This window comes from Stigmatopora argus, chromosome 4 (genome assembly GCF_051989625.1).
Source record: "Stigmatopora argus isolate UIUO_Sarg chromosome 4, RoL_Sarg_1.0, whole genome shotgun sequence".
Taxonomy (NCBI): domain Eukaryota; kingdom Metazoa; phylum Chordata; class Actinopteri; order Syngnathiformes; family Syngnathidae; genus Stigmatopora; species Stigmatopora argus.
The window spans coordinates 11,592,533-11,616,847 of NC_135390.1; the positions used below are offsets into that span (position 1 = coordinate 11,592,533).

Below are 24,315 nucleotides of genomic sequence, written 5' to 3' on the forward strand. Positions count from 1 at the left end.
CATTTTCTCCTTTTTAATACAACAAAATCCCATATTTGTGCAATTCCGATCATTTCAGCTAGTTATTTAGCTTCTCAAGTAGCACCTGTTGTAAATAGCATGTCATTTTTCTTCACGATATCTAGACAGGGAGCCAGCGGAAAATAAGCCATTGCTTTATAAATTGCCCGAGGCATGGTTATTTGGCTGCTATTCCTTCCCCTGGAACCACTGAGTCCATTACAGTTCAATCCAATGTGCACATTTTATTTGACAACATTCATAAATACGCAAAAGCCCTTCATTATGTAGTCATATCTTTATTTGCAACTGTGGCACATAATTCAACTGCAAGTAATTTATGGCTAGGGTGGCAGTGAGTGTTGTTTGGATTAGAGAAATAGAGCCCCAAGAAACAGCTCCACCTGTTCTGTTTGAAAATGTTATGGCCTTGAAGGGTAACAACCTCTCTCTCATGAGAATGTTTTCATGCATGTTGTGTTTTTTTTGCATTTTTGAGCAGGTCATGTCCCAAAAGAGCTAAAATAGCATTGTAGTGTGGCTTTGTAAGAAACAGACGAGGTGCTGGACATATTAGCATTTATTCAATTCTGCACGGTCTGTCACTGTGACGAAATCGTAATTGTGCACGCATCTGTGTGTGCAAGATGCACAGTTATGATATCAGTCATATTTTCATAACAACAAAAGAGTGAGAGTTGGATATGTTCAAGCACACAGTTTTAAAACCGCTTCCCTGTTAAAAAGTATGAATTATTCTTCCATTATTCATTAATTTTCCTCACAAAGGTTGTGGGGGTGCTGGAGCCTATCCCAGCTAACTATGGACACCAGGTGGGGGATACCCTGAATCAGTGGCCAGCCAATCGCAGGGCTTCCTCCAATATGCGATCATATTATATTGCCCAAACAAGAATGTAGTGCAGTAACTAAACACAAGTTGAGAAATCTTTCTGAAGTTCTACACAACATCAAAACTTAGTCTAACAGTGGTGACCTTTTAATATTGTTGTACATAAGATTAAAATATTCCTCAAAGGATGCGGAATGAGATGGGGATTGAGTGTCTTTATTTCATACTAGAGATTTATCCCTGTGTGATTACTGTATGTTTATATTAATTACATTTTCTTCTTTAATGATTGAGGGCTCTGATTTTTTTTTTAGCACATTTGGGCCAGTGCACACTTGAGGAATACGATGGCCCTAAAGAAACTGACGTGTGAGAAGAGATGTGAGCATTCCAATCTCTTCCTTCAATTGTTCTACAAGGGGAAGCTTTTAGTTTGACATGTTGGCTGTTTCTTGTCAGACTGTTGGCCAGCATATTTCACTGATTTCCTGGGGAGGATTGGAAAAAAGCCCACCTCCTCCAGGCAAAACTGTCAATTTTGGAGGAGGCCCAAATCGAAGCCATCCAAGTGTTTACTAATTGTATTTATCAACAAGAACTTCCTACTGCACATAAACATGTTAAAACAATTTGAAGAATAGAGTGGAATAGTCCTTTATTTATACCCTAAGGGGGAAATTCAGTAGTCACCACGGCATAAACAAATATAATGCCACAGATGAATGTGTATGAAATAAATAGTAATAATCTGAATAATAGGCAAAGAAGTTTGATGAGTCCATTATATCTTAACATTATCCAGTGATGGGTAAGTTTCATTGCTGATGCAGCGAATGACCTGGATGGAATTTAACCTCAAGGTGTTTTACCCGTTTTATTTCATCTAGATTTTCAACCACGAGAGATTCCAACACACACTGAATCACGACATGATACGAGGTAAATGAGATAAGGGCTTTATTGTTAGATGTGTTTGAGTTGGGACTTGGTGTAAAAGTTTCTCCAAGGATACTGAACTCAAACTAAATCTTCCTTAAACACTGGAAGGGATTTAGTTGTCTTTGTGTCTGTGGTTTGAATGTCTAATATTTACCAAATGGAGTGAAAGAGAAAAATAGTGGGTCAAACAGTCACTATATAATCCGTCTGCCTCACAGACCTGAGATTCAGGGGTGAATCCCTGGTGTGTTCCGATCTTTCTTACTTTTATAATTTTTAACGGTTTTAGTGGATACTTTTGAGCACTGTGGAACAGATTATTGCTGTCTTTCCTTTGACTTTCCCAATGAATGTCTACAAGTGAAGGCCTTAGCTATCGAGCTGGTTTGCTTTAGAATCATTCAATTGAACCTTCCCTAATTAAAATGATTAAAAGCTCCTTCTCACTCTTACATGACACAAGGTGACTGACAATTATTGCTTTCATGTAACCTCACCTGTTTTACACCGTCGCGGAGTTTCCCCTCATTTCAGTTTCTGGAGCCTTTGAAGCCTGCATTTGAAGGCCAACAATTTGCCTAAACCGGTCTCAATTCATTAAAATTCCATGGATGCTCCAAATCTGACCTCCAAATGTCTCCTCCTTTTTGGCTATCTGAAGCCAATTCTAATGCCTGACTCAGACTACACGATTACACCCATTTTCAGTTACACGGACACGTCGTGGAGAATCGTTGACTACCGTGGCCGACATTTTGAAGTGTGTGTTGAGAATTCTCGTGTCATGTGGCATATTCAACGACTGCCCATTTGGGATCTCAGGGGCCTCATGGCCAAATCCCAGGAAGTTTGCCGTGTCTTGTTGTGTTCCTACACATGTTCCTACACAATGTCAATGAATATTGACCACTAGTGTAACTTCGTGACCGGCTTGTGCTTTCTTTTACACGCACTTCCTCTCCTTTTTCACAGTGTGAGACACCTACACATTGCCTGCGGGACGTTAACCACAGTTGTGCTTCTACACCCCAAGCAGACAAAATTAACATTACAACCGATTTTTCCATTTTGTCTATGAAGTAGGTTAAAACAACAAATGCTGTCTTGTGTTTGCAAAACAACTTTTGTGCGCACACTTTTGTTATATAGCTGAGTGTGCCTGCTGAAAAAAAGAAACGAGAGAATATTTTTTCACTAACATGAAAAATCTTCCCTTTCCACCACGGGTGATCTGCAACATCCCATCAATTCAGTTGGATGTCCGCTATGAAACCTCCAGCTGGTGAAGATATGGAAATGGGAGTCAAAGTGTGTGTGAATACCCGTGAATCCGTCGCATGCGTGTGTGAGAGAGATAGAATTAACGGGTGGTGTTAGGCAAGGTCTGGCCCCGCAGGCTTCCGGCATGCTGCCGGCTCTGTTGGAGCTATTAGAGGTAAAGCCAATTTAGACTCGCCGAGTGATCATGTGATGAATGCAGATCGATCTTGAAGGCAAGCTCCAAGCATCTCTTTTTGAAGACCAACACAGAAGGTGGCATTGCAAATAAGAAAAGGGAGAAAGAGATGTGGAGATTCAAATTACTTCATCAATGCAAGTCACAAAGCCACCAAAACCCAAGAGCATTTCATGTTGGAATATTCGCGTTTTCTCCTCCTAAATCTGACTCAAGCTTGCGTTGTCTTTCAAATGGAACCTCATCTTGTAAGTGGAGATTTGCCACTATAACACATCTTCTAATGCTAATTGTGGATGTGCCAGAGAAATGTCCCACGAGCACCTAAGTTTATTGCCTCATAATTATAAAACTAATTGGAAAGATGAATTACATTCGCCCCCAAGTGTATGGATGCACAAAACATACGCATGCATCAAACACTTACTGTACTGATGATGATCACAATCTCAACTGGTAATGACAACATTGAGGATTCAGCATTTGTTCTATTTTTCAGTTTTAACCCTTTTCAGGACAAGGAATGATGTTGCGAGTTGTTCAAATGGCATCCTGCAAGAGTATATCCTTGTAATTCTTGGGTACTATCATTTTTGGACTGTAATGTACACCCACCAAATATTAAGAGACCTCTGTATTTGTCCATAATTTGGCTGCACTAGACTTTAAGACACAAGTCTCTGACTTGTAATACGGGATATTTACTGAATACTAAAGACATGCAACTCATTAGTTCATAAATGTCCATAAATTACCTACACTGGACTATTTAACTGCAAGGTTAAAATTTTGCGAGAAAAGGACCCGTTTAAATGCCGATATTTATGGCACTTATAAGTATGTATAGCATACAACAGGACTTCTACAAAATTACCATGCTATGGGCAACTTTAGAGTTTTGTTGTCTACAAGAGAACAAATAGATCAGTATGAATCATCATATGGTTCTATAACACAAATGACCCTCATTATTTGTAAATGATTGGAAGCCAGCTCAACCATGGGGAGAAAAAGTCTGTAAATAACTGACAGTCATTATAATGCAATTAAAAATACAAAACTAGTCATAAAAAATAAGAAAGAAATTCCTCTTCCAGGACTTTAAATATGCTTGGATAAATGCCAATGATGCAGAATGCGAAAACACATCTTGTTTGGAACGCCAATAAATTGTAATTTAGTGTCTTATAAATGATTGCCGCCACAGTGGTTGCCTGGTTAGTACGTCGCCTCACAACTCTGAGCTGAAGGGTTCCATCTCATGTAATGGCTTTCCTGTGTTGAGTTTGCATCTTCTCTCAATGCACCCGTGGGTTTTCCCCAGGTAATCCGTTTTCCTCCCACTTCCCCCAAAACATGCAAACGTGAGTATGTGAATGGGTATGAAAAGCTGTTTGTCTCATTGTACCCTGTGTTTGGCTGTGAAGTAGTGCAACCTGCCCCCTACACATACTCACCTGGGATTAACTCCAGCACCCACGGCCTTTCTCATGAGGATTAGGTACGTACGGAAAATAAAATTACTGAATGAATACATGAATTAATGAGTCTTATTTTGAGTTTAGCAAAAGCTAAAGTTGGCATGAAGCTTCCAAAATTGCTTTTGAAACCCGTCCCCCCGCAGTTCACCTATATATTTTGTTGTTATGACTTACAGACATTGCAATGACTGCCGCCATTGGTCCTCCATAGCCCACAACCCAAATAAAAGCCAAAGTATGAAATACTGGTTGACAATGTTGACGGTAACCATTCACAAATATGCAGTTTACATAAAGATTGTGCAACTAAATCACTTTATAGAACCTATATTTATGTGATCAATATGAAACAGTCTCACTCAAACAAAGAGTCAAAATGCTTTCACTGTGAAAATGAAATTAATTGCAAAATTTTCCCGTTGTTATAGATAAGTATAGAAAATGATTGCCTTCTCATGCTTATTATTGTTTGTTCTTCAGACGCATGCATCAAACGGACACACAGACACGGACACACACACACACACACACACACACACACACACACACACACACACACACACACACACACACACACACACACACACACACTTGTTAGAAGGGGTTCACTGAGGACAATTGTGAGCAATAATGAGGAGTTGCTTGCACCGTGTGAGGGACAGGATCCAAAGAGGAAGGGCCACAAGTTCCAAAACAAGCGCGTAGAGGAAAGGGAGCACAACATGCGTTTCCTTTTAGTAGCCAGCTGAGCAGGCTTTCTATTTACCTAAATTAAACTTCTACTAAGTTCATCAAAGGGCACTGAGCCCCCGCAGCAAGCACAGTTGTGCTCTTGATCTTCAGCGGCGAACCAGCGATAAGTCCTTCGTGATAACGACTCCATTAGAGCAGAGGAGGAGAACGATGATAACTGCGTGTTCCTAAACAACACGCACACTTATCTCCATGTGCCTTCCTGTCTATGTTGTCCCACTTGCCTCGGAGGCAGCTTTCTATAATGGCGCATGGGGGTGGGTGGGTTTCAAGTCACAGATTGTCCTGATGTTCAGCCAACTTTTAGTTCTGCTCTGCTATTTTACAGATTATACCAGCTGTGTGTGTTTCAGTCCTTGGTCCTCGACAGCGCAACGGTTATCTAAGGGTTGGGCGATAAAAAGTTAGAGTTGATTGTTTGAGACACTGTGACCTCTTGAGGAGGTAAAATCACCCAAGTCCTCAGTGTGAATCACAATGTTTAGTGTTGGTGTCAGCTCATCAGCTCGGCGTGCCAACATGCATTCTGTTTCCTGACAATTATTCAAAGATGTTTGGCATTTTACACGGCTCTCCGATGAATAATTCAGGCTTAATATTCATAGGATACATTAGTCAGCTGTGGCCGTGTCTGTCTGGTGTTCAGTGTGTTTAGTAAAGTGATCAACGTACGGGCATGTTGCCTCAGCGGGTCTGCCTCTCATTGATTTTTAATGTACATATGTAGATCGTATGTAAATGTGAGCCGCGACCCAAGGGGCTTCCGACTGGAGAAAAAGTGAAAAATGGCTCTCTATGTGTCCGATCACTAATTATATCTATATCCCTCTAAGCTCTTCATGATTTTCAGTAGAGTGTCGGGAAGCTCTCTAATCCACGCGACGTTCTTTATTCTGCCCGTGACGCTCATCCCCTCTGTGTCAGATGCCGAAACCCTGCTAATCCCCTTGTGGCGTTGCACACGGGTCCCCCAGCTGTCACCTCCCTAGTTTGTGGCCCTGCTTAGGATGCTATTGATGTCACCGTGCCCCGTCTACTTCAATAACTTTTTTCCCCTTGCTTCCCTGCCGTTTTCTTTCTCTCCCGCTTTGGCCTCCTCATTGTGTCGCTTTTTCGCTGGCCGTTGGTAAAATTCCCAACTGGCACCGGGCGAAGGCTTTTGTTCAACCCTGTTGTACTAACAGTCTGCATTCCAGATTTGCCCTTTCCCCAATACCAAAAGTTGAATGAATGTGCAGTGGAGGAGGTGAAGATTAATGCAGCTCAGAGGGCAATTTAGACTCACCAGCAGTGAGCATAAGCATTTGAATGACGGCACATCAAGAATCCTCAAGTTCCATTAAGGGTGCTTAACAATACATCACCATGCCAGCAAGTGATTTTAATGAGAAAGAGGTGGCGGGAAGGATTCTGAGTGGAAAGGCGAGGGCGGAGAGTAAGGGGAATGATTGGTAGTTTTGCCATCTTTTTGTCCTAAGATCCTCTCGGTAACTTCTTAAAGTAGTGGGTTTCAAAAAAACTGATTTGCAAGGTCGTCTCTGTCCCTGTCGATGCAAATGTTACTTTAAAAAAACATCTGTTGTTAAGAAATGATTCTTTTGAGTGATTTGCATTGTATTTCACATTTCAAGGGTGCTTATTTATCATCAAGACATTTTGCCAGAGAACAGGTTGTGTCTCTCGTGCAGGCCTTTCATGGAAAAATATAGTGGAGCACATCCCATTAAATGGATTTCAAAACTATAGCCATGCCAGTACCTTACCTATTGTGTGATGGATTAGAATTTTATATTCAAAAATGACAGATGACAAAATTGTTTGGATTCTTTTGGGTTGTTAGATTTCCCAATTGTTGCCAACTGCTTTCAAAACAATTGTCACCTCATCGACAGTGCATCTTCTGTTGTGTGATTTGCAATTCAATTTTTCCCAAACCAAAACATTTCTCAAAATATTTGTGGTGCATTGTCCCTGATGTTATAACACAATTGCTTAGATTCTTTTTTTTTTCATTCTTTTTTTTCATTCATTTTATGAACGACTCATCCTCACGAGGGTTGCGGGGGTTGCTGGAGCCTATCCCAGCTAAGTCGGAGTACCCAGAAAAAACACACACAAGCCCAGGGAGAATATGTAAACTCCACACATTGAACCCTCAACCCCAGAACTGTGAGGCTGACGTGCTAACCATTCATCCACTGGGCTACCTTAGACTCTTTTTGCTGGTCATTTTTACACATTGTTGCTGGGGAGAGTTCATGCTGGAATTTTTCTATTAAGTACCAACTGAAATGGGGATGTAGAATTATGTTATTGAATTGAATGCTTTTATTGTCATTATACAAGTATAATGAGATTTAAAGCTTTCACCACATAGTGCACAAGTAACAACGGACAACCAAATAAATAATCAATAAATAAGTAGTCCAAGTGAGGTCAGCAAAGTGAAGCTTCCTGGATGAGTTCCATGGTTTTTGGAGACGTTCAGCGCCAAGTTGCACCACTCGCTGAGTCTATGGACACAACAAGAAACAAGCAGACACATAGAAATCAATACACAGTAGAGATAAATAATCAATAAATAAGAAATAAATAAGTAGTCTTAGTAAGGTCAGCAGTCGTTTGGTTAATTTGTAAATGTCAAACTACAAGACTTTGATACAAAATGTATCTTGAAAACTGCTCCAAGCATGGTATTTTAAAATACTATGTATAAGCATTGGTCAAATTCACAGATATCTATGAAAGATTCATTTGGACACGCATTGCAACAGGGATAGAAGAAAGTTTGGTAGCGTAGTGGTTCTCAATAATCTATTTCACTGGGATTTCTGGTAGGCTTTTTTCACAGACTTAATCACAAGATTTTCAACCTTGGTGGGAAAGTGTATCTTAGACAGAGGAAAAATGCTTTCATTTTGTATCAGTGATTGATGAAAAAATAGCCTCAAAATTGGCCTTGACATGTAAAGATAGGATGCGCCTTTATGATTATCTCTCCATTTTCTCATTGTTAACAGTTGTGCCACTGGCTGGGGCTCGTTTTACGACATTATTTTGTTTTTGTAAATGGTGAACGTGAAAAGGAGTATGAGTTTTTAAAATTACACTCGTTTTTAAAATGACACATTTCTGGCTAAGCATTACTAACAAGCTTGTATGAGAAAAACTCAGTATCTAGTCGGTGGTGTAGGATGGACGGTTGAGCTTTGTTTAGTCTCAGCGCATATCTTTACTTGTCACATTGATGCAAATGTTAAATTAAACTTGACAACATGAGCTATTGAGATGGTCATCACAGGCCCACCTGGAAAAGGAATGACAAGACCACCTTCAGCAGGGATTTAAAAAAAATGCAATGTATAATTGGCATACAAAGTCCAATTATATCTTCTGTAATGTCACGCCGTCACTGTGTTTGAAAACGCTATTTCATAGTGCTAAATTTCAAAGGGGTCGAGATTAGTCATTTATTGCAAGAAGACTACTGTCCAAAATAACAGCGAACTATGAATTTTTTAGAGGCCAAACGTAAATAAAAGCTAGACTGACAGATGAACTGTGTCAAGTGTGAAGAGTTGTTGAGGCTCAGGCAGAAAAGGGAGAGTAAAAAAAGACAAACAGATAAAGACTAAATGAAACACTGGGAGACAAGACGTGAGGTCGACCTTGATCCTAACTTTTCTTGGTTTGGCCATCATCGATGTGACACGCATTACTTGCGCAGCTCTGGTCTTCGGCCTTGCCATCCTTCCTCGCGCCCCTCTGCTGCGTTGGGCCTGCCAGTCACAATCACCCTCTCTGTCTTCGAGCCGGGCCAGCACGCCACGCTGCTCCCCCTGCAAGTCTCATCCCTCTTTGCTGCCTCACTGTCATGGAGATAAGGGTGCAAAAGCAGTCAGGGACAATTTTCAAACAGTCACTCTCCCCAAATGGATTTGACTACATTTTCACTCTTCTAGCAATGTGTACGCACAGGGGTTATTTGATCACTGGTTGGGTGTTTGCAGGCTATGTAGGGGAATATATAAAGGGAAGTGGATATGATTACTAATTTACTTTTCTTCCTATCAGAAAAATGAAACAATCTGTTGAGTAGTTTACTGTAACATGTAGTCTGCGGTCAAATTCAAGATGATTAATAAAAAACATTGTGAACAATTGAATCCGATTCAATTCAGTGACAATACCACTTCATGTTTTACTGAGGAAAATTATTTAACGTGCCCACCATTGCTGGTGGCTGCTCTCTTGTTACGTGGCGGGAGCATGGTTGGACCCAAATGCAGGGAAGCAGGCCGAGATGAGGGAAGTCGGTAAACTAAAATGTCCTTAATTAGCAAAAACTGCTTCCCCAAAATAATACTTTGTAAGTAATCTCTCGAACGGAACCAAACTCAAGGTAACGAGGCACGAGGATCATGAAGAACAGGGAATACAGGCATACGCAAGAAAAGAGGCAAAAGCAGGAACATAGCTGATGATCCGACAAGTGGCTGACAAAGACACGACACTTAAATAGACAGAAATGGGTTGACGAGACAATTAGAAAGGCCTAGGTCGCACGAGGGTAGCAAACAGGAAAGACAAAGCAGGTAAAATTAATGAGTAATCACATGGACAGGTCACACAAGGGAAAACACCCCGAATACCAAAACATAAGAAAACGAAAACCTAAGATATAAAACCGCGCCATGGGAGGATTTATATACATTTTTCACTACACACTTGGATCTCACCTCATCTCAGACCATTAAGCGATTCAAATCGGTGTATCTTTACTTATATATGTTTTTATTATCATTATTATTATTATTATTATTAGTAGTAGTAGTAGTAGTAGTAGTAGTAGTAGTAGTAGTAGTAGTAGTTGTAGAAGTAATAGTAGTAGTAGTAGCTGTTGTAGTAGTATTGTCCTGGACATTTTAAGCAACAGAAGGAAGAAGTGTTTGGGGCAGAGAATGAAGCTCTTACTCAAGTGTATTATCATTTTTTCTTACAAACCTCATTTACAATAATATAATTGGATGCAATATGACTGGAAAGAAATGTCCATGCAAAACAGACAGTGGAATTTGAAGCATTTGTGGCTAAATCTGTTGAAAAACTCACCTTATCATAGCATGGAAAAGTCAACACACGAGGATTACGTCTAATAGATAAGAGGTTTAACTTATTCATAACCCTACAAGAATGTATTCTAATATATCTAATTACGCCATCTGATGGTGTAGTGGTTCTGCAAACAGCCAGATTCTCATTAAAATTTGACTGATTGGGTCAAATTTAAATATTTGATGTTTTTAACTTTGTAGTCATGAAATGTGTGGTGTGATATCGCGCCGTCACTGGTTTAAAATCTGACACACAAGGCAAGTCAGATACATGGCAACTAACTTTGATCTTATTATTTTATTTCAGAAACTGGGATTTTTTTTTTAATACGTGCAAGATTGATGGTGTTCTAATCACTCTGACAAATTACTTTCTATTTGAATACTCCTAGTGCAGCAGTGGCCAAGTCCGGTCCTCGAGAGCCGCTATCTGGTCTATTTTCCATATCTCCCTCCACCAACACACCTGAATCAAATCATCGGGATGGGTATCAAGCTTCTGGGCAGCTTGCTGATGAGTTGATTATTTGATTCAGGTGTGTAGGTGGAGGGAGATATGGAAAACGGACCGGATAGTGGCTCTCGAGGACTGGAGTTGGCCATTTGAATATGACAAGACATCTTAACCTTGGTCTAATCTGTTTGGAGTTATGCATATTTGTGGACAGGATTAAATATCAAATTTTGTCTTTGCCCTATTGCGTCTTTTTGTTGTTAGAAACTTTCTTACATGTTTTAGAAACAGTCTCTGCTGTCTGTATCTAATTAAGTTGACACCTTGATGACACGTCTCAATTGAACAGACGGGGAGAATTCAAATGGAATGTGAGTTATAAGAGCACCATCAATAGCATTTTCAATGATACTATCACTTGTAACTCATGCCGCAGGAGCACCCTCATGTTCCAGTTAGTTTCTAAACTGAAACAATTTGCCGAGAAGTCTTTGAGGCTCTCAGTGAAATTTCTAATCAAGACACGCTACAAAGCGTCACGATCTAGCTATCCAGGATAAATTGATAGATGGCAAAGGTACACCTGCGATTTTATGCCATTTCCATTTAGCGCAACAGCCAAGTACCCAATTTACATGAACAAAACACAATTTAAAGTCACCTGTTTCAAATCGCAGACAGTCCCAGGGCTACACTATTTTTTCAGTTTGGAATTGTTCCATGAATAATAGCTTATCAATTCCACCCTTGACTTTTGTTTCCTATGAGGTTGCCTCCGATATCGATGTATTATCTAAAGATGGGTTTACTCTAAGTTTTCAGAAGAAATTATGTGGCTAGATTTCTTTTTGTGTGAAAGCACTGTCATGAATACAAGAAGAAGATCAGTGGCTTGTACAACACCAATAAGAAAGTTTTGAAAAATGTGCATGTATTAGTAATAATTTATTCACATGCCTCTAATTGTACCCCAAGGTGTTTTTATACTATGGGGAGAAAAACTATGGAGAGTCTACGGTGATTTGCAGATAAATGAAGGGGGTGATTAATTTGCACACCGCAGGCACCTTTTTCTTGACCTGATATAACCGTAGACATGGACCAATAGTAGACAGCATGGTTGCCTGGACACCTGAAGGCTAGATTACAGGTTGAAAGTTGAGAACGCTCATGAACCAGGGTGAGAAAGGCATGTAATAAGGCAGCCAGTCAGTGCTTGGAGAAATGGTCTTCAGTCCATCTCCTACAGCTTTTCATTTTAGCCCATGTTTAAAGAACGATTTCAGACCAGACACTGGAGGTGAATGCAATCAATTGCTTGGTAGGAGACAAAACCATTAATGTCCGCTGACTTCCCAAAGGGATGCTTTGAAGCCTGATTTTTTTTCTTCTTCATTGGGTATGTGCTGAACTTATAAGATAAAAGCTCAAGTGAAAAATGATTTTCTGATTTGCTTTTACATTAACGCCAGGAGATCTGTCAGTTCAGTGCTGTATGAGAAATTTCATGCCCATTAAAAACACTGGAAAAAAAGTCATCAACGTTGCATCATCAAAGGAGGCAAATCATTTTTTAAGACTTCAGAACAGAAATTTGTAAAAATAACGGATCCCCGTTGAGTATCATTTTGTGAAGAAATATGAAAATAACCATATGTGGGAGGTTGTGATCAACAGGACGAAGATGTACTGTCTTTGACCTTATTGATTTCAAAGTCTTCTATTGAAGGTTTTGGTGTGTGGACTCCATGACACATGCCCAGTGATGACTCTCCCTCACAAATCTTGTCTCGTTGGTCCTATCACCTCTCGCTCGTCTAATTGCTTGATGCACAAAGGGTTGTGTAGGCTACAAAAAAAGCAAATTGAGGAAAAATGTAATAGCTGCAGAGATAAAGAGTGTCTAATCAGTCTACCAAGAATGTCTTTGGAATGTGGGAGGAAACCAGGGTTCCCGGAGAAAAACCTACTGCTCATCTGTTGAGGTCAATTTGAGCTTCTCACACGTACACACATTGCACTTGAATTTTATTGTCAAACTAAACATGAAATTAGCAGTGTTGTATTTCAAATAAACTTATTCACGACATACTATTATTTCCTACATACTATATCCCTGTTGCGCTATTACAAACTCTGTGCTTCATTTCCATATTGTTATTTACTGATAATATTGTCTCTTTTTTTGGAAATATTTTAGGATTTCTACATTTTACTATTCCTCTTTCTATCTTTCAATGTCCCTCTCTCTCGCTGTCTCCTCATATTGCTCCCTTCGTGCCCCCTTGTCTTTTTCTCTATATTTTCTTTTCTTCCAACCTCGTCTGTAGCACGCTGCACCTGACTGCCTTGACACTTTAAACACATCAGCTTCTGCTCGAGCTGCAAGCGGAATATCAATATATATTCCACATACGCATGCAAACATAACACAGTGGTACCAAATTGTCCGCAGTTATCAATGTGAAAAAACTCACTGTTGGAAAAAACCCCCTCATGTCTTTCTTCTTCTTCTACTCAAAAGTACCATTACCAAGTCATATTGTATGTTAATCATCCATTAGAAAATATATTCAAAGGACAGCCCCTTGTGACATTTAACACACTCAATGGAGAGACCTGCATGAAACTGTAGCAAAAAAAGAGTGATGGAAAAAAAACAAAAACACACACACACACACATAGTAACAAAGCTGTTTTTCCCATCCAAAATAACACAACCTGCATGTGCTGCTTACGTCAAAAGAATTTTAAGCAGCTAACTATAAGCCCTTTAAGACCTCTTCTGTGTTTGAGTATGTGCGCACACACACAAACACACGGCAAGCCTTCCCATGACAACTCCTCAGTTGCCTTAGCCTCCGTGGACTACCTTTCAAATCTCCTTGCTTCTCATTCTCCTCACTTGTTGATTCCCACATCTGATCTCTTCATCAGAGACACATTAGAACGCTCAGTGTTGCCCGGCATGGATCTTCTTCTGCCTTGAGGCAAAACCTTCCTACTACTCCAGAGCTTCTGTCTATATCCCTGTGACCAAAAGGCCTCATCACTTTTCAAGCCACGAGTGCATGAAATCATTGCATAAAATGTCTCGCCACCATCATTTTCATGCATTGATTGCCAATATTGTGTGACCGCCACAATACAAACGAATGGGCTTTTTGTAAAGACATAAAGATAGGCAATCACAAATGCTTTTATGCATTGAAATACATTTATGCAACTATTAAGGGACGAGCATTTAAACTCATGCAACGTTGTTATTATTGAAATTGTGTTTTTTGAATGCTGGTGGACCTCTGATCCAATAATGTAAATTAAATTAATTGTGCGAATCCCGAATGTGTGACAGAGTGAAGCGTATTCACATAAATTACAATTTAATGATAAAATATGCTCTAACGATACTCACACCAGTGTTCTTGCATTTGTTCCTCAAACTACTTATCCTGTGTTAAGTGTTCCAGGGGTGATGGAGCCTATTCCCAGCTGATTATAGGCAGGAGCTGGTACTGAAAATGACCAAACACCCTGATTTGAAATTTGCATACTTTGATATTATTGTTTTTGTCCCTAATTCCTTTATTTCTTTGTAATTTGAACTTAGTGAGACTTCTTACACTGTACGCTTACAGTACATTATTATTCATTTCATCTATTGTGTAGTCCAGACTCAGTCTTCTCAAGAGAGGTCGCAACAAATCTGATTTGTACTCCGTACTACTTTGTCCTGACACCTAGTGGATAACAACAAAATTGTTGCCCTGAAGACTGCCATTTTAGGAAATGAAACATTAAACTCTGTTCTGCTATAGTTGTTCAATACTCCCCTGCTGGAGCAGTGGCAAGATATCTTGAGATGACATTTGTTTGGGATCTGGACACTTGCAGTACCTGCCAACTAAAAATCCATTTAGTAATTATAGTTCAGTTTTGCAGTCAAGCAAGTGTCAATGAGTGTTTTCCATGAAAAGTGCCGCTCAGAAAAAAAAATGGACGGACATGATTTGTAAGCCCGCGTGAGTGTTGACCCATTTTGTTGGTTAGTAAGACCTGTCAGAGCTGTGAAAGTCAATAAATTAAGTCATGCTTAGACTTGGTGGCCAATTGTGAGGAGTAGAAATGTGAACTGAAATGACAGAGTGACAAACTTGTGTATATCACACTCGAGTGGAGCAAGAAGAGGATTCCTTTGGGAGCTTGCAATTGAGGGATGTAGTCAAAGTGATTTGTCATCCTTTCAGATCTAAGCACATCAATACAACCCAGAATTTTAAAAAACTCTTTCTGTAAATATGACATTATGGAAATCTTGCAAATGGAAGCTCAATTTTGCAAGTGACATATTGATTGCTTTCAATACGTGTCATTTTCTGGAAAGACAGCATTGGAAGTGGGATGACAATTTCAGTCTTTTGAAAAGATTATTAAATGAAAGACCATGGACTGCCTTCTTTCGCCATAAAAATGGGTTCTGCCTCATTCAATTTTTGTCTGCAGAATTCTGCAGGTTGAAGTCAATATTCTTAAGCAACTTTGACAATGTTTCACCTTTTAAACACCCGAGCAGTGCTACCTTCTATAAAACACAGAAAAGAATAAAATTGTGCTTTAAAACTCAAATTAAAAAATTATGTACAAATATTCAATGGCAGAACAGAAACCCTTAATCAAGGAATCAGGGTCAGGTTCAAATGAGTATACTGTGTCATCAACAGATGACAAGCGGCCATGTTTGATGAAACTCAACACAATCTCTCACCAATCTGGATTGTCTGTGAGGGGCTTACCATAGCGAACCCATACTTGCTTCTACCTCTGAGTCAAAATGTTTTTTTGGTGATAGATATCAGCAACAAGCAATTTTGTGCCAGTGTGAGCTTAGAGCAGTCAGATTTCCAGTGCGTCTCCATTTTCTGTTTCTGTCAGGCTCCCTATACTTTCTTTTTATCATTCATGACAGAAAGAAAACCATTGCTGCTATCATTTAGGAATACTTCTTCGTTTTACAGACTTGCATTTTAAAAATTGCATGACTCTATATTCAAGTTGACTGTTTATTGGAGGGTAAACTATTTTGACAACCAAGGTCTGGATTTGTAAGCAAAAAAAGCATGACATGTTAAATGGCAAATGCTTTCAATGAAAACCTATTTAAAGAATTGCTTACTATTTAATTTGGCCAGTGCTGACAATGATTTTTAGATCTAACTAGACAGTAGATGGTGCTGTCTCTTTCTGTTTTACAGTTGCTCTTGCTTGTCTAGCATGATCTCATGATGCAAATCTCCCTTTGATTTCAATTAGAAAAATAATTTGATTTGTTTGGAGACCTTCATGTTTCACCCAGAATATGACACAACCACTAGGGGGGTGGGGAGGGGGGTGCTTGGAATGACAAAAAAAGGAATAAAGCAATGCCCAAAAGGGGAAATGTGTTGTTTGGCTCAAGAAACTTCATTCCAAGGCAATCTGATGAGTGAAAACTAAACTAATTATTAGATATTCTGCGTAGGTATTCACCAGTTGTGAAAGTGTCCAAGGAGAAGGCAAAAATAATAAAACCCAATGTGATTTGGCCCTAACATTTATGAAAATGCAATACAGATGATTACACAGTACGTCAAGCCAAGAAAATCAAACTTCTCTCCAATACAAATCTGTAAAAAGATCAGCAATGACTTATGTGAAAAGAGTAGTGCGGGCTAGGACCGGTTGTTCATCTCAGCCTTCAGCGTTTGTGTTACAGCAGCACACGGCGTCAACAAAGTCAATGTTATCGATGATCATAACTACAATCCTGTTGCTGAAATGAAATGACGCTGGTGATGGGGTCCAGTGAATACTGCGAAAGCTCTCCCTCATGTCACATGTGAGTTTGCAGCCATGTTGCCAAACAGGCCCTATTTTTAGTGTAGGAATGTACACAGAGGCCTCGTGGAAGGGGATCATAACAACAAGAAGCCTGTGGCACGCTCCTACATAGAGACAGCCCCCTTCAGATCATACTCACACAGCAGCAACACGAGAGTAAAGAGGGAGAAAGAACAAGAAAATGTCAAGACATCAGTTTTTCTGCTGACTGCTAGCCAGAAATACATTGAAGAACCCTGCTAGAAGTCTGATAAAGGTTCAAGAAGGTAAGCATTCTGATTGGATAAGTCTCAGACTGATCTACAGTGCAATAGCATGATGATAAAGAAAACTGGATTTGCTTATCACTGTTTTGAAATCAAATGAAATTCACATTATAGTAAGGCTTTGCATCAAAGTCCCTATCTGTTCAGTTCACGACACAGAAAGTCTGTTTATGTGCACATTTTTTTGTGTTTAAACTTCAGCCAAAAAATGTTCTTAGAGTAGTTTGTAATGTTGGGGAACTGTCCAGCGAGAGAACAATTGCAAACAACCTTGAATGAATACCCTTGTCCATTCATATTTATCCTCATTCAGGTCAAAAGACATCATTAAGCCTTAAGTAGCCAATGGGTATAAAGATTAATTAAAAGAAAAAAATCCTGTAGCTGGCCAATGAGAAGAAACAACAACACAAGAGATACATGACTGCACAATGTCAGATAGTGGAAACCACATACCAAAATAGTTATTCAATACCCAGGCAGGTATTGAGCCAAAAGATTGGACAAACACAAAATCCAAAGTGACACTGAGGATTCCGAATCTGTAGTATTTACATACAGTATAACAGTAAGGACTATTTTTTAATATGGATTTCAGACCCGACGTGTTTAACTTAATTCACAAAGCTTGTCTGTGCCATATTTTGTGATGTAAGAATATTAAAATGAATTAAAAGTCAATGTTTGACTTTGTGAAAATTTACATGATCACGGTAGCAAACCAACGGCTAAGGTGTCCTTAATGAAATTTGACTCTGTGTCATTTAGGTGACCTAGAAAGAGACAACCCATCACACAACAAATTTGCGACGTGTCCCTCCTCAGCAATGGAGGTGTTCCACTACAAAGATAAAGAGCAGCCATCCAACCTGCTACTCCAGCTCAACAGCCTGAGACAGGAGAACCAGCTCACCGATGTTTTATTGTGTTCGGAGAACGTGGAGATCCCCTGCCACCGCAACGTGCTCGTCTCGAGCAGCCCCTACTTCCGAGCCATGTTCTGCAATAACTTCACAGAGAGGCGGCAGACCAGGATCAACCTGCAAGGCCTGACGTCAGCCACCTTGAACACCATCATTGACTATGTCTACACGGGCTTGGCTCACATCAGCATGGATAATGTGTTGCCTCTCATGCAGGCCACATCCATGCTGCAGTACGGTCGCCTTTTTGAGGCCTGCTCCAGCTTTCTTCAAGATCAGCTGGATGCTGACAACTGCTTGAGCATGATTAGGTTCTCAGAGATCATGAACTGTAATACTCTGAGAACAAAGGCTAAGGATGTGGCAATGAAGAACTTCTACGATGTCTCTCATTCAGAGGATATGTGTGAACTCTCTTTGCCAGAGCTTATGGGCTACCTGGAGGATGACGGTCTTTGCGCAGAAGAAGAGCAGGTCTTTGAGACGCTCGTCGCCTGGATCCGCCATGACCCATTACCCAGACGCAACGCCATTAGTGACCTGTTTAAGAAAGTGCGCCTACGCCACATCCACCCCACTTACCTGTTCCAGTTCATCGCCAGCGACCCTCTGATCCAGTCCTCCGCCCTCTGCATCGAGCTCATCGAATCAGTGCGCCGCCTCTTGTTTTCCCTCAGCACGAAATATTTAGGGGACTCGACAGGCGACTTCAAACCAGTATGGATTGCTCCCAGGCGCTGCACCTACCATGATAATCTGGTTGTTGTAGGAGGAAGGAAGAATAATGAACAGACCTCAAGGGAAGCTTTAGTGTTCGATGAGAAATGTCAAGAGTGGAAATGTCTGGCTAAACTTCCTATCCGACTCTACAAAGCTTCCTACGTGGCCCTTCACAGTGTGCTGTATGTCACTGGAGGCCTGAGCACCAAATCAAAATACTGCCAAGTTTCTTCAACTGTCTATACCCTCTCGCTCAAGACCAACGAATGGCGGATGGCCCAGCCCATGCTGGAGCAACGCTTTGCCCACCAGAGCGTCTCCTACTTGCATTTTATCTTCGTGCTGGGAGGACTCGGGTGCAACAGACGGCTGACGGACAGCGTGGAAAGGTAAGCTAAGACTGGAATATTTGGTTGCATTAAAATATTGCAGCAATGGCATTTCTTTTTACAATGCCTTTAGGTACAACAGCATGTTCAACCAATGGGAGTTCATGGCCCCCATGCCTGTGGCTGTGCTGTACCCTGCTGTGGCTGCCACCAACCAGAGGATCTACATGTTTGGAGGAGAAGATGACTTACAGAACCCAGTCCGACTCACTCAGGTGACAACCAATAGAACCAGGCATCCATTCCCTAATCTATACACACACACACTCATTATTGTTGAAGGAAAACTGGAGCCTACCCAGCTGATTACTTGTCTGATCGTGGGGCATCGTCAACTGCTTTCCTGAAACCAGGCGCTTTTCTAAGAATATTAAAATGAGACATGAGGATCTCTTTAGGACATGTGTATATTTTATCAAAAGAACAACTCACCTCAAAAACTTTCGCTTGACATTATGCCGCATAAAGTTGCTTGAGAATTTCAAACAATATATTTTTCCATTCAACTGTACAGATATTAGCAACTAAATAGATAATAATAATAATACCACTTGAATAAAGGATGGTAGCTAAGGACTGATCAAGGTAAAAATGGTTACGACTTTTTTTCTCCATTTTCTAATATCTTTTGACCATAAATTTCCTCAATTTGGCAAAAGTACAAAATGAACAGCCAAAAATTTACTTTTGACCCAAGTGTCTGGTTCCAGAAGAATGACTCACTTTAGTCAAACTAGTGTTTACATTTATATTCATAATAATAATCAATTCCATTTATGGATATAAACCACACAAGCACATGGAGAACATGCAAACGCCTAAGAAGCAAAAGGTGTTTGTTGTTTAAGTTTTGATATTTTATTTTTTCCCATTGATATCTACCTCTGCAGGTGTATCACATTGCCAGGAACATGTGGTGCAAAATGGAGAACAGAACAGTGAAGAATGTGTCTGCTCCTGCTGTTGTGATGGATGAAAAAATATACATTATCGGAGGTACTGACCCAGGTTTTAATAAAAATAAGAGAATACATTAGGATAATAACATATGGTGCTACTCAAGTTTCAATAGATTTGTTGGTTGGCTTTATGATAATGTTCACCAACTGTTGACATACTGCTTAGTAAATAACAATGAATTCAACATAGATGTTCACACTACATATAGTATATCTATCATATACATATACACATCTTTATCTTTAGCTTCCATTCTTCTAAGAATACTTTTAACAAGATGTTGCTCCTGTACATTTTTGTTAATTACCTGCAGCTGAGAGAGTATTCTTGTGTAAAATACTTTGAGGTAAAAAAAAAAAAATGACTGTCAGCATGTATTTTTGCTCTGAATGTTGATTTTTTTTTTCATGCCTACTATTTGGGATTCCAGTCTCATGTGAATGTTTTCTTGGTCCCAGGATACACCAGGAGGGTGATCGCCTATGACACTAAGGTCAACTGCTTTCTCAAGTGTGCCAACTTGAAAGAGAGGAGAATGCATCATGCAGCTGCAGTGCTCAATAACAAACTGTACATCACCGGCGGACGATATATCAACGGACACGATGTCATTGAGGACTCAGATAATTTTGAGTGCTATGATCCGAGGACAGATGCTTGGACAGTTAAAGGAAGTCTCCCATTTAAACTCTTTGACCATGGCTCTCTTACACTGACATGCGTGTCACAAACTTGGACTAACTCGTAGATAAGATGGCACTGATGAAAGTGAAAAGTCCACTTTTAGAAGATTCACTCATAAATGCAGCAATTGTTATCTCCCGATAGCACTCAACAAGCCACGCTCCTGAAAAGAATATTACAGTAAAACCATTTTTTGAGGATATTTTTTCACCATTTTGCAATTCTATTTTTATTATTATTATTGTTGTTGTCTTGTGTTTCTTTTTACAATAAAGTGCTATTTTTATTTAAGAAAATAAATGAATTGTGTTTATTTGAGGATGGAGACTGGACTAGATTTGATTTTGCTTAAACTGGCTGTAAATATTTTTTTGTTGAAATGTGTGTACTATTTCACAATCTGAGTTTACTAATAGCATACCATACCATAATATATAATGGTCACAAATAAATATATTTTCCTTCCATTCTCCCAGTTTGTCAACTGTTATGTTGCCAGTAAGTGCAACATGGGTTGCATATCTCATACCTCCTGCATGTCTCGACATGTCTAATGCCATCTTACGCAGACTGAACCTTTATTTGGACCACCAGACCGGTTCTTGGCAACGACAGGAGGAGAAACAGATTATTGAAAAAAGAAAGATATCATTTTACAGGGACCAGAGGTGAATTGTTTCCAGCAGTAAGATTATTCTGCTTCTCATGGAAGTAAAGGTTGGGTTTGAAAGAAACTTCATACGAGCACATTAGCACATCGTGGATTTCAATGCACATGGATGTAAAAATGGGAAACACATGAATTTATTGTGTCCAAGTCCAACTTACTTTACTGCGAATCCCGAGGTGAAAAAAAAGAGAATTGTATTATTTTCTTAGAAGCAAACAGCTCGATTTGATTATCATTGATTTGCAACAGCTAAACCCAAAACCTATAAATAAACAAACATCTTGAGTTAGTTTATAAAGTCAGCATCGCTAATCAGATGACATTTTTAAGTGTTCAGCTGTTCAGTGAACGTGATGTGATGTGATGGAGCACATATTGCATTGGCGTGTTTTTCCACTGGAAGTCAGTAGGTCAGATGGTGAAGTTGAGAGTAAGTGGAGTGGAGAGTGTGTCTGGGCTGTTGGAAAACTATAGGTGAGCTGGTGTTATTTTGAGACACAAACAAGAGGACAACTGCCACACCACGTGAGTCATGTGGGCTGGCAGATGTGAGAGGAGGGGGAAAACCAGCAACGGGGGTTTCACAAGAGAGAATATGAGCGAGTGTGATGTGATGAAACCCATCCGGGAGCAGCAACGACAGGTGTGGTGCAAGAGGAGGAGCAATCAGGATAGAGCAGCTGTCTCGTCTGCTCACAACATCACAACAAAAACACGGATGGATGGAATGATTACAGAAAGAATTGGGTAGTCACAGCTTAAAAGCAACATCATATTTGTGTTTGTATAATGGTTGTCAAGGTTAGGTTGACGCTGGTAGTGACGTAGCCTCCTTTGCCAGTACCTAACCTCTACATGCCATATTAAAAGTGAGATTGCAAAGTATCATCTTATTTCATTTTGATTAAAAAATTTATTCATGCATTTTTTTTTGTCATTTTTAAAAAGAAAACAAGATAAACAATAAGACTGTGGATGCGTTCAAAAATAATAACATTAAAGTACAAAAAGTTGTAAAGGATTTTGTTGTGCTTGAAATGTTTATGCAATATCTATGTCATGTTTCCATGAGAGCAATATAGTGGAATAGTGGTCACTTCATCTGTTTACTTCTGCTACATATTTGTGTAACTCTGCCTGCCTGCCCTAAATGCGTGTATGTGCATTATGAAACTGTTCTAGCCCTATTATATATATCCTGTATAAACACTGGTCACTTTTGCAGGTTAGAGGTCATCCAAAACTATGGTCGTTTCATTTATCAGTGACTCTAAGCTCTAAGCTTTTCTTGTCATTTTAATACGGTCACTGAAATGAAGGTTGCTCTAAACCAGAGGTGTCAGACTCGGGTTGGTTCGCGGGCCGCTTTAACGTCAACTTGATTTCACTTGGGCCAGACGATTTTAGATATAATATTTAGATTTTTTTAATAAATGGATTAAAAGAACTGGATTAAAAACCCTGAATTTTTTTTTTAATAGATCTAAAACAATGTTTATTTTAGCTTTTTCTATATATTTTTAGATGTTACAAAATGATTTTTGAACTAAAAACAGAAAAAATGGATTAAAAATTTACAATTATTGATTTAAAAGGGGGGAAATCAGGAAATTTAATATACATCTATACTCTTCATTTTAATTTGATCCTAAAACAGAAAGTCGGCACTCATGATTTACTTTCCCGGGCCACACAAAATGATGCGGCGGGCCAGATTTGGCCCCCGGGCCGCCACTTTGACACATGTGCTCTAAACCGTCTAAAACGTTGAAGAAACTAATTTGGATTTTGAAATAACAAGACATCCAAACAAGCCCAGTCATGTGGTATGATTCCCCTGTTTTTAAAAGTGAACATTTGTTGGGATTTTCTACATCACCATGTCAATTTGCCTGTTACAGGAATAGAAGCTATTGCACATTAGGGGATAATTTCCCTCCGAGGTTCATACCGTAGCATGCATGAAGTCATCTTACTTCACTTCATAAACATGATGACATCATGTTAGCCTCTGTTATTTCTTAATGACTATCCAAATGGCAGCAATTCCCACAAACAGTGCAAACAAAATGTTCTACTAAGTGTCTACATGTAATGTTGAACTGCAGAATCAAGCACAAGTAAGACCTTCACCCCCCATCCGGAGGCTATTATACTAAAACCACAGTCACCAAACCAAACTGCCATCTGTTCCAAAAACAACAAAACATTTCAAATCAATGATTACCGGTGCAAATTAAATGGTCAAAGATTTACAACAAACACCATAGGAAGTCTTTAGTGATTAGCACACATGAAGAGAAGAGCCAGCTAGTGCATTTAACGTGTATAATGTTTCCCCCCATAAACATGAGATGATCTTCTTCCAAGAAGGCAGTGTTGCACCACATGTGTATCTGCTGCTCACGTTTAGACGGATTGCATAGGCTTGTGAATTACGGAGGGACTGAATGACCCTCTCGCAATACATGTTTACAGTGCACTACATTTTTTATTCCAAGCACATGATGGACAACACACTTCGCGTGTCTGTGGCCTTTCCTCCCTCGAATGCTCTTTGCTTATCATGCCGCAGGACATTAAGGAAGTGAACTTCACATGAACAGACAGACATGTGGTATCATTAGAGTTTGTGGACTGACATTGTTATTGTAGATTATTTTACTTTCACAGCACTTTTGACAGTTTCTTCTCATGGATCAATTCTTGCTGCCTCTGCGAAAATTGGCCAAACCAAAGAAGTAAAGCAAAGCTAACTTGTTACAAGATCAAACAT

At 39.7% G+C, this 24,315-nt stretch overlaps 1 protein-coding gene across 1 annotated transcript; it reads left to right on the forward strand.

Moving 5' to 3' along the window:
- Positions 1-17,016: 17,016 nt before the first annotated feature.
- LOC144073186 (kelch-like protein 38) lies at positions 17,017-21,221 on the forward strand. Its single transcript, XM_077598822.1, has 5 exons — positions 17,017-17,193; positions 17,962-19,225; positions 19,299-19,440; positions 20,116-20,221; positions 20,644-21,221. The coding sequence occupies exons 2-5, from the start codon at positions 18,021-18,023 to the stop codon at positions 20,931-20,933; spliced, it is 1,743 nt and encodes a 580-aa protein (XP_077454948.1). The 5' UTR covers positions 17,017-17,193; positions 17,962-18,020; the 3' UTR covers positions 20,934-21,221.
- Positions 21,222-24,315: the final 3,094 nt, after the last annotated feature.

Coding starts and splice junctions, on each gene's coding strand:
- LOC144073186 (XM_077598822.1), top strand. CDS start 18,021: ATGGAGGTGTTCCACTACAAAGATAAAGAGCAGCCATCCAACCTGCTA. Junction 19,226..19,298: donor CTGACGGACAGCGTGGAAAG/GTAAGCTAAGAC, acceptor CAATGCCTTTAG/GTACAACAGCATGTTCAACC. Junction 19,441..20,115: donor ACCCAGTCCGACTCACTCAG/GTGACAACCAAT, acceptor CTACCTCTGCAG/GTGTATCACATTGCCAGGAA.